The sequence below is a fragment of the Callorhinus ursinus genome, unplaced genomic scaffold, assembly GCF_003265705.2.
Source record: "Callorhinus ursinus isolate GAN/ISIS: 27379988/994484 unplaced genomic scaffold, GSC_fseal_2.0 scaffold20, whole genome shotgun sequence".
NCBI classification, from domain to species: Eukaryota; Metazoa; Chordata; class Mammalia; order Carnivora; family Otariidae; genus Callorhinus; species Callorhinus ursinus.
In genome coordinates, this window is record NW_027397082.1 from 19,962,373 (window position 1) to 19,978,702 (window position 16,330).

At 38.5% G+C, this 16,330-nt stretch overlaps 1 protein-coding gene across 2 annotated transcripts in view; it reads left to right on the top strand.

The window, feature by feature from the left end:
• ERLIN1 (ER lipid raft associated 1) overlaps positions 1-14,179 on the top strand; it is a 37,934-nt gene extending 23,755 nt beyond the window's left edge. For both annotated transcript variants that reach the window (XM_025880458.2, XM_073904317.1), the window contains 4 exons: positions 1,115-1,206; positions 8,494-8,583; positions 9,633-9,712; positions 11,880-14,179. In XM_025880458.2, the coding sequence (XP_025736243.1) occupies positions 1,115-1,206; positions 8,494-8,583; positions 9,633-9,712; positions 11,880-12,101 (484 nt within the window). In that variant the 3' untranslated portion in view covers positions 12,102-14,179. The remainder of the gene's footprint in view (positions 1-1,114; positions 1,207-8,493; positions 8,584-9,632; positions 9,713-11,879) is intronic.
• Positions 14,180-16,330: the final 2,151 nt, after the last annotated feature.

Genomic DNA, 16,330 nt, shown 5'->3' on the forward strand with positions numbered 1-16,330 from the left:
TATAGGGAGTCCAAGAAATAATAATACTTCCTGGGGTGATTTACTGCTGAGTCCTTACTGTTCCCGTCTCTATCTTCTGTTATGCAACAGAATTTTATTTTCCCTTTTCATTTGTAGAAAAGGAACTCCTCTTTTAAAACTACAGCACAGAGTGCCAGGCTGGATAGATCATGGATCTGATCCATTTGTATAAAAACATTTTTTGATTGAAGGCTCAGGATGTCTTAGGCTTTCAATATGATAGCTTCTAGTGATGGAAACATGAAGACTATGTGTTCTCTGCCCTCAAATAACTCATAGTATCCAGAATGCCATTTTGTGTCTTTATCAGTTTTGGCAGGAAGAAAGGAGAGATCTTTGGGGGAAAATGTTTTGGGGGAACTATTGGAGTTACTTTTCAGATAAATCTGGATCTTTCCTAATTTTGTAGACTATTGGAATCCCAAATTTAAAAGCCACCTTGAGGTCTAACCTCCCACCCACAAAATAGTAATCTTTTTTTATACCTTTTCTGCCCTGTGGTTGCCCAGTAACCGCTTGTACATACTTAGTGATAGGCTAGCCGTTTCCATTATTAGAAAGAAAATTTCTTACATTGAGCCCCAATTCACCACCTAATAACTGCCACCTAATTATATCTCCCATACAACAAATAGGGTAACTGCACAAGAGTGTCTGCCTGAGGAGGGGCTCAAATCTAGCTCCATCCTTCTTACCAGACTATGCACCTGAGGGACTGCATCTGCCCAGAGGGTGTTGCATTTTGCTAATTGGCCCAGAGGTGCTGTATGGGCTAGCTGGAAGCCTAACAACAAAGGAAGCATTTATATACTCAAGGTACTTGAGGATCACAGGCCTTTCTATGATACAATTAGAGGAAAAGGTCAGACTGAAATTCAAATGTATAAATTGATTCCTGTATCTAGGTGACTTTGGGCAAATCGTTTAACCTTTCAGCCTCAGATTCATTATAAGTAAAATGGGGTAACACCTCTCTAGGCACCTTAACTTTCTGAAGTTTGTGTTGCAAATGGTTCTTTGACTCACCATAGAGTCGGATTTACTGCCTGTGACTGCACATCATTTCTAATTTTTATAATATTTTGCTTCACAGGGAGGCTGAAAAGACAAAACTTCTTATAGCTGCACAGAAACAAAAGGTTGTGGAGAAAGAAGCTGAGACAGAGAGGAAAAAGGCTGTTATAGGTACTTGGATTTCTTTCTGAAATGGATGTCTCTAAGTACATGTGTTATGAGTTTATCCTGTTCTTTGTCAGTCTGACTCTGGATTGTTGGGATCAAATAAGATTGCATCATACATGGTGGAGAATTTTAGAAACTCTTTTATATATTCAGATGTCCTACAGCCTTTGAAACTAGATGGTGCCAGTACTTAATGAAGTGCTTTGGCTCTCCACCATGTCTTTGGCCGCTACTGCTTTTCCAAGGACAAGAAAAATGGATAGGGTTTTTGGGCAACTGTAGCCTCTGTGTAGTAGAGTTTTGTTCATACAGTTTAAGAATAGGGAAGTTTTTTGGCCAAAGCTCGGGATTATAATATGCATCCTTGCTGTTGACGTGCACCGAGTTTTGTCTGGATGGATGTCCTCTCCGACAGTAGGGTAGGATTGCTTACAGCTTATTTTGAATCACAGTGATTTCCCTAACACTCCAGGATACTGTATATTGGACTGCCCTCTTAGGCTGTCAGTCATTTGTTCCTTGGGATGCTGAAAATTTAAGAAGTGTTTCATTAACTATTTCAAATATTCAGGAATGCACAGAGAATAGTAAAATTAAGGCTTAATATTTGCCACATTCCTTCAGATCATATTTTCTTTTAAGAATAAATTTATCCATTTGAAGCCTCCTGTGTACCCTTACCTGGTCGTATTTCTTGACCTCCCTTCTCTGAGTAGCTTCTGTTTTAAAGTTTTTATGCAGATCTTTCTGTACATACTTTTATACCATAACTGTAAATATGTAACAACAATTCGTAGAATTATCTTAAGCCATAAAAATGATATCAAACTCTTATCTTTTATTCCACAACTTGCCTTTATTTTACCAACATTGAGTTTTATTCGTACTGATAATGTGTAGATCTAAACTGCTGTGCATTCATTCTGTGAGTGAACCTCAGTTCATTCCGATAGATTACTATTGAAGAGTTAGTTTCTAGTTTTTCCGTATTATGAACAGTGCTGCGTATCCATGTCTCTTTGTACACACATTCAGAGTTTTCAGTGGTAGTGCTACTCAACGTGTAGTGTCGGTCAGTGCCCTGTATCACCAGCTTTCTGTTTCTGATCCATAAAGAGGTGACTACAGAAATTGAGAATGAGTGCTTAGAAGTTCTTACAGTATTACACAGTAATTTTATGTCTGTTGAGTCTAATAATAAAAAACTGGAGCCTGTGTTTTTGTTTCTAATATTTTTCCTAGTAATTTTTATTATAATTTATAAAATACTGCTTCTTAACAGACTGAAATACAAATAAGGGGAGAGGTTGCTTTCCCATAGGTAGTTTGAGAAGCATTGCTCTGGAATATGTATCTCGAAGTAGAATTGCTGGGTCACAGGGTACATACATCTTCCAATGGATAACATTCAGTATTGCCAAATTGCTCTGCAGAGGGATTCTGCCCTCTTACCTTCCTTCAGCAGGGTCTGCGTTCCCGTTCCTTTGTTGCCTTATTGAATTCCCATTTCTGCATATCCTCCTCAATTCTTAGAGTTATTAGACCTTTTAAAATTTATGTCAATGTGATGGTGGACACGTATCACATAATTTCAGTTTGTATTTCTCTGATTACTAGGAAAGTTCAATATTGTTTATTGGTCATTCAGGTTTCTCTTTTTCTGTATGTGAATTGCCTGTTAATATACTTTAGCCCATTGTTCGATTACTTTTTTTGAGCTGATTTGTAGTTCTTTATATCTTCTGGATATTAATCCTTTCCCAGATTTATGCATTACAATATCTTCTCTCACTTTGTGGCCTGTCTTTGAACTTTATGATGTCTTTGACATTCATATATATTTAATTTTCATGTAATCATATTCATCAGTCTTCCATTCTGATTTGTACTTTTTCTATCCCATTTAAGAGTTCTTTCCCAACCTCAAAGTCATAATTTTATTCTAAAAGTTGTACAGTTTTGCTTTTCATATTTAGATATTGAATCCATCTGGAATTTATTTTAGGGTTTAGTGTGACATTGGAATTCAGCTTATTTTTTCCAAGTAGCAAGCCAATTATTTTAGACTACTGAAAAGTTCATTATTTCCTCTATTTATTTCTAATGCCACATCTGTCTTATAACAAGATACTGTATATAAATTGTTCTGTTGCTAGAGTCTCTCTTAATTTCTTGTTCTGTCCTTCTCTAGAATTACCTTGTTTCAATTACTGTCACTTTTTATGTTAAATCTTGCTATCTGAGAGAGCAGGTTTCTCCTTAATTATGCCTCTTAACAATTCCTAACTACTCTAAAATTGTCTCTATTCCTCCACATAAATTTTAGAATCAGCTCACGTTCTGTAAAATGCTGTGGTGAGGTTTTGATTAGAATTACATTATCTGTACATGTCAAGTTGGAGAGAATTACAATATTTGTGATACTGAGTCTTATAAATCTGTTTATATTTTTCCATTTATGAGAAATGCCTTTCAAAAAAGTGTTATAATTTTCTTCTTAAAGTTCTGGCACTTTCTTTCTTAGAGTTTTATTCCTATATATTCCTCAAGTTTTTTGCTATTATAAATAGGTTCTTTTTTTTAAGATTTTATTCATTTATTCGAGAGAGAGAGACAAAGTGAGAGAGTGTGTGCACGAGTGCAGGGGAAGGGGCAGAGAGGGAGGAAGAGGGACAAGCAGACTCCGCTGAGCGCAGAGTCCCAAACAGGCCTCGACCCCACGACCCTGAGACCACAAGATCACGTCCTGAGCAGAAACCAAGAGTCAGACAGATGCTCAACTGATTGAGCTACCCAGCTGCACCAAATAGTCTCTTTTCTGAAGGCACATTTTCTAACTGGTTTTTGCTCTTGTAGAGGTATACCGTTAATTTTGTTTGTTTGTTTAGCAGTCTTGCTGAAAATGCTATTTCTAATAGTCTCTTCGATTTCCCATGTGTGAGCAAATTGTCTTCGGATCAGGACAGTTCTGATTTTTTCTTTGTAGTTCCACGTCTTTCTAGTCTTCCTACCTTACTGGTTTAGGCTCTGATTTCCAGCGCAGTGTTGAAAAGAAAGATGGCGACAGGTATTCTTGTCTTGTTCCTAACTTTAAATAGTCCCAGTGGTGTTTGCTGTACTTATTTTTATTATTAATGAAGTTTCTTTCTGTTTCTTGCTTGCTGAGAGTTTTTTATCATGAATGGCTGGCTGTTAAAACTTTGAGAATTTTTCCTGTATCTGTTGAGATGACCATAGGATTTTTCTTTTTGAAGCTGTTAATGTGGTGAATTATATTAATAGATTGTCTTTTACTGAATTATTTTGCCTTCTTGGGATAAACCCACTTGAACATGATGTAGGAGATTCACCCCAATACATTTCTCTTTATGTTTTGCTGATAATTTCTTTAAAATTTTTACTTTTATTTATTTTCATTTTTGCTTTTATTTCATACATTACAGCTTACAGTTTTTTTATTGTACTGTTACTGTTAGTTTTTTCATAGTTATACTAGCCTCAAAATGAGTCGGAGAGCATTTCTTCTTTTTCTATGTTCTGGAACATTTTGTATAAAATATGTTATTATCTGTTTGTAGGTTTGGTGGAACTCACTTGTAAAAACCATCTTGGTCTAGTGGGGTTTGCTTTTTTGTATGCTTGTTTGTTTTTTGTGGTAACATTTAGCCTGCTGATTTAATTTCTATTACTAACTGTAGGTCAGTTTCAGGTACTTGTTTCTTTAAGTTTGGGTAGTTATATTTTTCTAGAAAATTGTCATCTGAAATTTCAGATTTGGGAGCATAAATTTGCAGAAGTTTCTTCTGATTTTTTAAACCCTCTACCAAATAATGCATGCCCCCTTTTCATTCCTAGTATTGTTTATTTGTGCCTTCTCTTTTCCTGGATCAGTTTTGCCAGAGGTCTGTTATACTTTCTTTTCACAAAACTGCATTTTGATTTCATTGATTCTATTATCACTTACTTTTCAATTATATTATTTACACTTATTATTCTCTCCTGCCTTTTTTGAGTTTTCTCATTGGTTCTTTTCTAACTTCTTGAGTTAACTTAATTCTTTAGTTTTCAGTCTTTTCTGATGGAAACATGTAAGATTATAAATTTTCTTCTAAGTTCTCCCTTAGGTACATCTCACAAGTTTCGAAATGCAGTTTATTGGTGTTCAGTTTTAGTTTTTAAAAAACATTCCCATTATGATTTCTCCTTTCACTTATCAAGTATTAAAAATATTTTTTTCAGATTGAATGGTTTTTTTAGGGGGCTACCACTTTATTGTTGATTTCTAATATTGTATGATAGTCAAAATATGATCTGTTATATGGATTCTTAAGTATTTGTTGAAATTTGCTTTGCGGCCTCTCAATACATGGTACTTTTTTGGTAAATGTTCTGTGTATGCTTGCAAAGACTGAATGTGTTTTTTTTATTTGTCGGATGCAGTTTTCTCTCTATATATATCCATTAGGTCGGGCTTATGAATTGTGTTGTTTACATCTTCTCTATTCTAATTTTTGCCTTCTTGAGCTATCAGCTACTGAGAGAGGTGTGTTAAAATTAAAATCTCCCACTATGACTATGGATTTGATGACTTGTAATTTTTTTTTCTTTATATATTTTAGGGCTATATCATTAAGAGATTCAGGATTGTTATATCTCCCTGGAGAATTGCTCCTATTATGTAATAACCCTCTTTACTCCAGACACACTTTTTGGCTTAAGATCTGTTTTGTCTAATGATATTATAGCTATGCCAGATTTCTCTTGGTTATTTTCTTGATGTATCTTTTCCCATCCTTTTACTTTCAACTTTTCTATGTCATTATGTTTTAGGTGTGTCTCTTGTAAACAGCATATAGCTGGATTTTGTTATCTTATCCAATGTGAGAATCTGTCTTTTAACTGGTGAGTTTAGTCTTTTTATATTTATTGTGGTTACTGCTGTATTTGGATTTGTTTGTATCATTTAATTTTGTGCTATTTACCATGCATTTTTTCTTCTTCTTTTTTCTTTCTTTTCTGATTGGTATTGAATTGATTGGATTTTCTTTATTCTTTTCTTCCTTTTACTTGATTGGAAGATTTATATTGTGTTTCTAGAATGTACAGTCATACCTATAAGATATTAATAAGCATACCTGACTTGACAAAGTCTAAAGCTTATCATTCTTTCTATCCTCTTAAATAAAACCTTAGAGAGCCTTAATTCTTATCACTGTCCCCCAGTTTTACGTATTGTTGCCTCGTATTCTGGTTTTATGTTCTTTTTATTCCCTGATTAATTATTATCATTATCATCACTTCTGAGAGTAAACATCTATTTTGATTTATAGGTGTTACTTAATTTTTTCCTCTCCATTGTTTTTGGCAATTCATTCTTTTTTTTCTGCTAGTTTGTTGTTATTTTGTTTTTTCAGTGAAGGCTAAGGAGTACATACTTAATCATTCTTCTTTGGTCTGAAATGGTTTTATTTCATTCTTGAATGATAATCTAGCCTACAGGTCTAAGCCCAACAAAACTTACTTTTCTTTGTCCTGTGGCAATATTATTTCATTTTTGTTTGGCTTCCTCTTCTTTTTGCTTTTATGATTTTTCTCTATGTTTTTGGGTGTTTTAGTTTCACTGTCATGTGTCTAGGTAGAGAAAAGCGTACTTCTCATTGGGCTGGTGGGTAGAGTTTTTTAGCCTCCCTGGAGTTGAAGCCCTCTAGTGGTCTCAATTTTATACAGGAGTCTCAGTTCTAACATCTCAAGACCTCATCTCCTGGCCCTGCATGGGCAATAATCCAAGTCCCTCTCCCTCACTTGTCTAATAACCACCACCAAGGCCACCACTGTACTGGCTCTCAGCTCTCCCTTTGCATATGTCTCTTGAGGATCTCTCCTCCTTTTTTACGATCTTAGTCATGCATTAAAAAAAAAAAAAGTTATATTTTGTCTAGCACTTTAAGGTGGTGTTAGCTGGAGGGTTTTCTAAGCCTTTCCACCATTTTTCTAGAACTGTAAGTCTACTCATGCTCTTTATTGGTTTATCCCTGTATGTCAGAGAGCAGTGTTAAATGGAATGACCGCAACAGTTTCTCTATGTTGAGACACCATTCTCTGGGTCCTAGCTGTAGGCTCCAGATGCCTTACCTGTTATTCAAGTTTTATCTTGAGTTTCTGCTTATAGGTAAGTTTCTAGTCCAATTGAACATTGTAGTCTATTTGGAGGGTGGTGTGATATAGGTTGATTTTATGCTAATGAGGAAATAGGGAAGTATGTGCTGGAGTTGTTGATAAAGGATACTGGATCTTCTGGAAATAAGAAGGCACTTGGAAGTTCTTTTCTACTATGCACTTCCCCCAAGGGTCAGAGATAAGATGTGTTAAAATACTAACCTTGGCTGAAAAGGAGAACTGAGAAAGTTCTTCAAGAATTGCAATGATTGAATTCAAAGTGTAATTAGAGTCTTTCTTCCCTGATCCTGGATCCTTTGGTTAGGCCACTGGTTTACTTGAGGGTGTTTGGTTTTTCCTGCTGCAGGTAACTTGTTCATCCCCAACACTTGTTTTTACAGTGTCAGATGAATTAGCCAACTTTCTCTTTTATGTTCAACAGCAGTCAGAATTATACTTCTCTGATATTATTTTCATCTTGTCATTTCCCTGATGGTAACTTAACCATCAACCAAGTTGCTCCTGAGTATATAAAATTCTTTAGCCTGTTACTGAAGATGGGAGTCATCTAGCCTTCTTTCTATTCTAATTATTTGTTGTCTTCTCTTGTCAGCTGCCTCCATAATCACCTTTTCACTGTGACTTCATTCGTTCTTCTTGTCTTTATGCTTTCTGCCATGTCCTCCTAGATCATGTCCATTATTTTCTTTAGGATTTCTTCCAGAAGGCCTTTCTTGGTTTAACTTACCTTCCTTGTCCTTTCTTTCTCCTGCCATTTTATAAGATTGTTCTGTGTTACCATGCATTTATGTTGCTCTATTTTTGTTCTGATTACTTTCATGAAGTATCATTTTTCCCACTAGCTTGTGGACCGTTGCTGTGTAATCCCATGAAGGAATGGAACCTTTTGTATTCCCCTTTCCCACAAAACTAGCACTGTCAACAGAACAGTGAAATAGGAAATAAATTCCCTTTTTTCTGTTGAGTAGTTTACAGTCTGGGTGGATAAAACTTAATGAAACAGCACATAAAAACTTATATAATTAAATGTTAAGACAATGTGCTGCTAATTCTAAGTATTTCTGGAACTAGAGAAGTGTTTTTGAATGTGTCTTCTTTTGTGTATAATTATAGAAGCGGAGAAGATTGCACAGGTGGCAAAAATTCGGTTTCAGCAGAAGGTGATGGAGAAAGAAACTGAAAAACGCATTTCTGAAATTGAAGGTACATCAGGGAGAAAAGAGGCTCTGACTGTCCCAAACTGCCTATCTGCCTCAGAGATCAGGCTCTTGATTGTGGTAGGCGGGAGGGCCATAGTCGGAATAATCTGGTCTGGAGGAGGTGGCTGCCCTCAGACCCTAGACAAATTTTTAAAAACTTGTCAATACATGTTCAGCTCTTGGTTTGGTTTATGATTATAGGTAACTCATCCTTTCATTTTTTGTCCTTAAGTTGTGGCTTATTAGCTACCATTTTGTTCTCAGGCAGACAAAATATGAGAATTACTCATAACCAGTTGTAAAGAACGTACAAGATAAAAAACCCCACCGCTACCAGTTTCTTTTCTACCTGGCAACCAAAAAAAATAAAAAAATTAGCTGGGGAAAAAAAAAAAAAGCCCCAATTTTCATAGAGGCTCTCAAACTTCTTGATTTCATTTAGTGAGATGTTGACGTTCTAGGCTCACAGTCTTGAAGACCAGACATTCAGCCTCTTGCTTGTATACTGCTGCTTCCTATCATTCTGCATTAACTGATTCTGGATCAAAATTGGAGGGGGTGGGGACAGTGCAATAAATAGAGCAGAGCTTTCATGTCTAGACTTCATTATTTTACTTGAAGCCAGAACCTGGGTAGGGTGCGAGGCTTTTTGAGTGATGAGGGGTAGAGGAAAGAAGGATCAGCATTAGGTGGAAAATAAGCTGAGAGTTCTTTGACGTTGACAAGAGTATTCCCCTTTGAGAAGAGTCTGTCTGGGGACTGGGATTTGAAAACTCCTAATGTTGTTAAATGCCTTTAAGTGATTGAGGAGTGCCTGGCTGGCTCAGTCAGTGGAGCATGTGACTTGATCTCGGGGTTGTAAGTTTGAGCCCCATTTTGGGTATAGAGATTACTTAAAAAGAATAAAATCTTTAAAAAAATAAAGTGATCAAAATATTAGGCAGTGGAGAAAGAGACCCCTACTTAACATAAAATCTGAACTCTTACCCAGCTGAGGAAATAGATTACAACTTTCCTTTGTTTTAAAAACCCTGACTCTATTTTTCTTGCTAGATGCTGCATTCCTGGCCCGAGAGAAGGCGAAGGCAGATGCTGAGTATTATGCTGCACACAAATATGCCACCTCAAACAAGGTGACTGGCTCTCACCCACTCCTTATAATATACTCTTTGGGATTTTGCTTTTCCTTGGGGCTGGGGGTTGGGGGTGGGGCTTTAATATGATAGTGGTGATCTATCCAGTGTCAAGGAAGGGTAGTTGACATCACACTCTCTGGAAATAGCCAGTCACTTATCAAGACATATTGCACACTCACTGGGGAGAGAACTTTGTATAGTTCCTTGTAAAAGTGGGGAGCTAGGACAAAGGCAGGGAGATAAATAAACACAAGTCAGATACCATAAATCATCTATCTGTAGTGCCGTATCAGGGCTCAGTAATCAGGAAAGGTGAGGGTCTTCTCATGGAATGACAGGAGTAACAGGAGAAGAGTAAAGTCCATTTAGAGTTGCTTCCCAGGTAAGGTAGCTTTTTTGTATAAATGCTAAGTTTATTTAGTGTTTCTCATCAGCAACTTTCTTGGCATTTTGAGATGGGATACTTTTTCATTGTCGAAGACTGTCCCATGCATTATGGGCTATTTTGCATCCCTGACCCTTGCCTGCTAAGCATCAGTAGTGCTCCCTGCAGCACACATGTTTTCACATTCCCCTGAGTACTGCTTGTTTACTGGATTTAAAAATATTCTAGTTGTGTGGAATTTTATGTGTGATAATTTGAGAAAGGAGGTTGGGTGATACAGGTGAACAGTGTTTGTATAGGGACTCAGGTCAATCTAGGTTTAGAGAATGTAGGCCTACTTAGCAGGAATTAGGAAGAGGCAGCTAGAACCCCTGTGGTATTCTGAGAATGGAAGGATATGACCAAGGTTTATAAAATTATTAATTGTAGAGTAGATCACAACGTTGAAAGAGTTGAGAAAGAGGTTGCCAGTGTTTGGTGCGATTTAAAGGATTAGAGTCAAGATTTAAGGTATAGACGAGTCTTAAATTCTTTCAGTTTAGAAAGGAACAACATATTGTGGGTTCAGAAGAAATGATAAGACATGATAGGTTTATATAATGAGAGTTTTCAGTACTTTGAAATCCAATATAAATTTAGAAGTAAATCTAGCATATTGGAAGAGACACAGCTCTATAGAAACGGAATGGAATTTGGTCAAGATGGAGACAAGGTGAGAATCTTGTGTATAAAACTAGCAATCCAAATCTGTCATGGGAGAAGCTGGCTAGGCACAAGTATCAAGACTTTGTCATTGAGGTTAGCCTTATGCTGAAAGGGACAGCAGTTTTATGCCATTTTGAAAAATGCTATTCAGATCATGACCTATATTAGTAAGGCATTAGAAAGTAATTTGGTTATGCACTGTGACCAGATTTGATGGCAGTGTTTCAGCAGAGGGAGTGTAGACCCAGGGAGTAGAAGGTGTTGGGGTGCTATGAACGGCCTAGAGGACAGGCCGGGGACTTGAGATGGGGAAAGGATTACTAGGGAAGGTTCCGATAGGCTTTGGGGGAAGTATGTTCCAGGGAATATTAGAAATTTTGATCATGCCCAGAGAGATTTTGGTTGGATGTATCAAGGCACCATGATTTAAATTAAAAAAAACAAAAAAATCCAAAACTGTGACAGGGAGAAAGAACTGTTTGATTGTCAAACGTGTCCACCACAGTCAGTTTAAACATCTAGCTTCTAGGTAGAGTCATGATACCAGACCAGGTGATTTCTTGAGATCTTTTTCCACTTTTAGAATGTGGTCAAGAAAAGCAGAATAACAGTTGGTTGATGGTTATGAGCCCAGTGCCTATGAAGCTCTGCCACTCTCATCTATTGACCTGTTTACCTCTTAAGAGAACCTGCAGAGATTCCAGGCTGATCCAGGTTGAACTCAGCTAGATGAAATAAGAAAGTAGATATGAAAGCATTTTATAGGCTCTAAGTCACTATAGAAATGTTAGTTGTTATCATTGTTCCCAAAAATCTACCTCCTCAGTCCTTTTTTTATTAAAAAGTAAATACTTCTCCCTGCATTAAGGCATGAGCTTGTGTAAGGAACTTCAAGTCTAAAATACAGCTGTGAATATAAGAGCCCCACGTCAAAGTGAGAGGTCGTCATTGGCAATGACTCAGAGTTGAGTAGTGATTCAGAAGAGCAGTAGGAAAAACGTGTGTAAGGAAGGAGAGAGATGACTATTGGACCAAAGTGTCCTGATTCCTTTGCTCTTGTTTGCCCCCACACAGCACAAATTGACCCCGGAATATCTGGAGCTCAAAAGGTACCAGGCCATTGCTTCTAACAGTAAGATCTACTTTGGCAGCAACATCCCTAGCATGTTCATGGACTCCTCTTGTGCTTCGAAATATTCAGATGTTAGGACTGGAAGAAAAAGTTCTCTCCTCTCTAAGGAGACTCTTGAACCCTCTGGAGAGAGCCCCATCCAAAACAAGGAGAGCACAGGTTGATGCAAGTGGTGGAAATGTACTCCCATATCAGAATGTGGCCCAAGGGGTTAAGTGGGAACAATGGTTATATGACTCCTCAGATTCACAGAGAACCTGTGCTCCATCTGTTCTGCCTCTCCTGTGGTAGCCCTGGTTTATCAGCCGATTGCAAGATAGAGCCAGTTGTCTGGCACCCAAATGTCTTTTCAGCCACAGTTTTTATCAAGTATCCTGTGTGTCTTCCTTTCTGAACTGGTACTCATGAATGAGGGAAAGTGTGATGCTAAGATACTGCCTGCACTGGAATGTTACACATTAAGTATATAACAAGCTGTGTTTTTCTAAGCTGAGATCCTGTTGAATAATGTTTACATTGGTCCCTGGGGAAATGTGTGCTCAGCCATTCAAGACATAGGAGGCCAGAGAAGATGGCCAGGATGCGGTAAGTGTAAAGAAAACCGATTACGCCTGGGGCCCAAGCTCTCTCTTTGGGGTCCAGTCCCAGCGTTCATCCATGTGATTAGCATCTAGTCCACTGAAGTTCTCCAGGAAATGATCTTCCACTTGAGCAAATATTTACTTGATACTATTTGCACCTTTTTGTTTTCCTATAGTCGAGTTGGTGGCCTGCTGGGATATGTACCTTGCCACCCAACCAGGGATTCCTAATCACTAGTTATTGCATTAGTAGGCTCAGAGAGAGAGCTTGGCTTGAAGTTCTGGGTGAGATGAAACCTTTGCTTTGAACCAAAGCTCTGGGGCCCTCCATTCCCCTCCATTGGATGATGACTATCTGTGTCACTGCCCCAGGCCATTCATAATGAAGGTGCCTGGTTTTTAGCCACAGACAACTCCTTATATGTCACCTCTCAGCTCTGGCTGGCCAAGAGCAAGGCAGGGCTTTAACCAGAATGAGGAGCAGCATGTAATTTCCCAGCTGTTCACTGCACAGTATTATATCATAACTGCAGGAAGTTTTCATAAAAACTGGATTTGGGGTACATTTATTTGCCCCAGTACCTCTGCCTGAAGGCCAAGTCCTAGGGCTGCCATGGTTACTAGCACATTGATTCTCCTCAATATTGTTCTTCTGGAGCCTACATAGTGTGGAACAGAGTAACAGCATCTTTGGTCATCTTTGTTTCATTTTTTTTTTTTTTTAACCTGGCTCTGAGATGCTGAAATCAAAGTTGTTCTCCAGCTTTCACCTTCCCTAGGAAGTCAGGATTCCACTGACTTCCTGGGCTGCCAGGGGATTTAATCTCCCATGGGAGGATGACAGAGTGAGTTACAAGTTAGCCTGTGGCTATGGGAGACCTATTTCATCTGGGCCTTTTTCCCCTTCGGATTAGCTTTCCTGAAACAGTGTGCCCCATAGTTAGGCCTGAGTTTGTGCAGCTTTTTAAGACACTTTTCGTGTATACTGTGGTCAAGCCAGACAGAAAAGTCATGGGACCACTTCCAGAAACCTTTCCGCTGTCAGTCCTGTCAGTCTCATGACAGCTTGCGGGTTGTGCCAAACACTTTCTATGGGGAAGGAATCCCAAATTTGAGTGGGTCTTTTCCCTGGGCCTTATACTAGAGAGGCATTTGTAATAATGGAGAGAATCCTTTTTTAATTTTTGCTTATTGTATACACTCTCTTTATGAATGGATCTGGTGTTCTCTAGCCCTCCTTTAAAGAACCTTTGAACTATAAGAATAAACTCTTCATCTGTCATGTATTGTTGCTGCAGATAGATAATGATTGTTGTGGGAAATTTGGGTCATTGACCTTTGTGCTTTCATTCCTAGAGATGTTTCCTATTCCCGTGAGCTAAAAGCTGTTGCCCTGAAGTGATGGATGTGGGTTTTCTTACAAGCCCCCTGGTGGCAGAGTTGAGGAACAGGGAACTAGTGTTGTGAAGTTGTAAAGAAACTACTTCCACTTAAACTCTCCATGGAGTGTGCTTCCCAGTGCTCGCTCAGGCTCTAAGTCTATCCCTCCTGTAGGGATGTTCCTTTTGGCAAATATACACTGTAATCTTGAAGTCTAAATTTATATGTGAATTGCTACCTTTTTTTAAAAAAAGAAACCAAATAAAATTATTTTACTATCAGTGATTTGTATTTTTTCGTTATGTCTCCATTATTTTCTGTTGTCTTAACATGTTCCTAAGGCTGTCTTGCCCATTTCAACTAGGTAGCCAGTTTATTTTACTAGTTTAACTCAACTGTAGAGGCTTTTCTTATGCTCTTCTCAGAGTACTGCTTCCCAGGTATAAGAATTTTGAAAGCAGGGTTAACACTTTCTGACTCAGAATTTAACAAGGAATGTTCTGATTCTTGGTGGGATGTGGTCAGCAGCAGAGGAGGAAAGAGGGAGGCTGGAGCATGGTGCCCTTCAGAGGCTGTCTAAGAAGGGGGGAGGCAGGGCAGTTTTATTGAGGCAGAGGAAGGGACAAATTGTACAAATTATAACTGGCAGTGGTGTGATGTAACTAACTTCACTAATTCAGATGTTAGTCCAAGAGCCAGGGCTGGATCTGCTCTCCACAGCTTTCATCCTTTCTTTCCTGGGGAACAAATTCACAGTGATGTTGGACAGCAGGGTTGGTAATTGGGAGTTTTGGGGAAGGCAGCCCTTTACTGGGTTCTGTGGGCTCCACCTCCATAGTATCCTATGTCTGCTGCTACAGACCAAGGAAATTTAATTCAAACCAATTATCCTGTAGGTCTGGGTGGGTATTAAAATGAAGTGATTTAGAACTAAGTCATTTCTGCCTCTTGCTGTGAAAAAGGAATTTTGTGAATTAGAAGTTGTAATCTCTGGTTGCTTTGTGATTAAGCCCCATGTGTGTGCATAGAAGGCTCTTTGTGATCTGGCCCCCACTGACCTCTCCAGCCTGGGTCCTTGAATGTACCTTCTCTGTGTCCCTTAACATATATTGTTCCACTGGCCTGGCTAATTTTTTCCCCTTATAACTTCATCTTTCCTTTGCTAACTCCTGATGAGTCTTCACTTCTTCAAACAGGTCACCCTAAACTGTGGGCTCAGGTGAGCACTCCACATTTCTGCCTTGGAACATTTCACACACCTCACTTTACCTATTTAATGTCTTTCCTCACAAATGTTCAGCTCTCCAGGGGTAGGGACTGTGATTCTGCTCTTTCTTGGGCTGGTATCTATTGCTCATGCCAGGCCCATATGAGTTTTTGGTCAGTTTTGTTGCATGAAAGAACAAAAGGATGAATGTGAAATGCAGGAAAGTGAGTAGTGGGGGAAAAAAGGACATAGAAGTTAGGGTAGAGTGTCTATGTGAGGACTTAATGTGTAACCATAGGAAGTTACCTAACATCTCTGAACTTGTTTACACATCCTCGCGGGGCTCTTCAGTGGGTTCAGCAACATATTTTTATGCACTTAGCATAATGATTTCTGTGTGGTGATTGTTGGGGTGCATTTCTGCCTTCCTAGAGTGGGGGAGGCTGATCTAGGGTTCCAAGGCCCCTTCCCTCTCTCAGAATGTGTAAAGGGGGCAGTGATTTCCAGTAATGAGAATCTCATGAAATCTTATTTTTCATAATGGATTTTAAAAAGGAGGAAGAGATAGAAAATGTGTCTGCAGCTCTAAGGTAGTCAAGTGTCAGTCAACCTTCTTTATCCCAAATTATCCTCCAGGACCTCGACATTTGAGATATTGCTGCTTCTAACAGTTAATATTTGTAGAGCACTTTGCATTTACCAAAACATTGACATGCGCACTGAGGATGTAGTCAGTTTTTTGTAGTGATTAAGGGGTTGGGTTTTACATTTAAACAGTTCTGAAGAATAGAAGAGGAAGAAAAGGTGCCAAACCTGACCAAAACACTACAAAACAGAAATAGCTACCAATCTTTTTTTTTCTTTAAATTTTTATTATGTTAATCACCATACATTACATCATTAGTTTTTGATGTAGTGTTCCATGATTCATTGTTTGTGTATAAAACCCAGTGCTCCACACAGAACGTGCCCTCTTTAATACCCATCACCAGGCTCACCCATCCCCCCACCGCCCTCCCCTCTGGAACCTTCAGTTTGTTTTTCAGAGTCCATCGTCTCTCATGGTTCGTCTGCCCCTCCAATTTCCCCCCCTTCATTCTTCCCTTCCTGCTATCTCCTTTTTTTTTTCTTAACATATGTTGCATTATTTGTTTCAGAGGTATAGATCTGTGATTCAACAGTCTTGCACGATTCACAGTGCTCACCATAGCACATACCCTCCCCA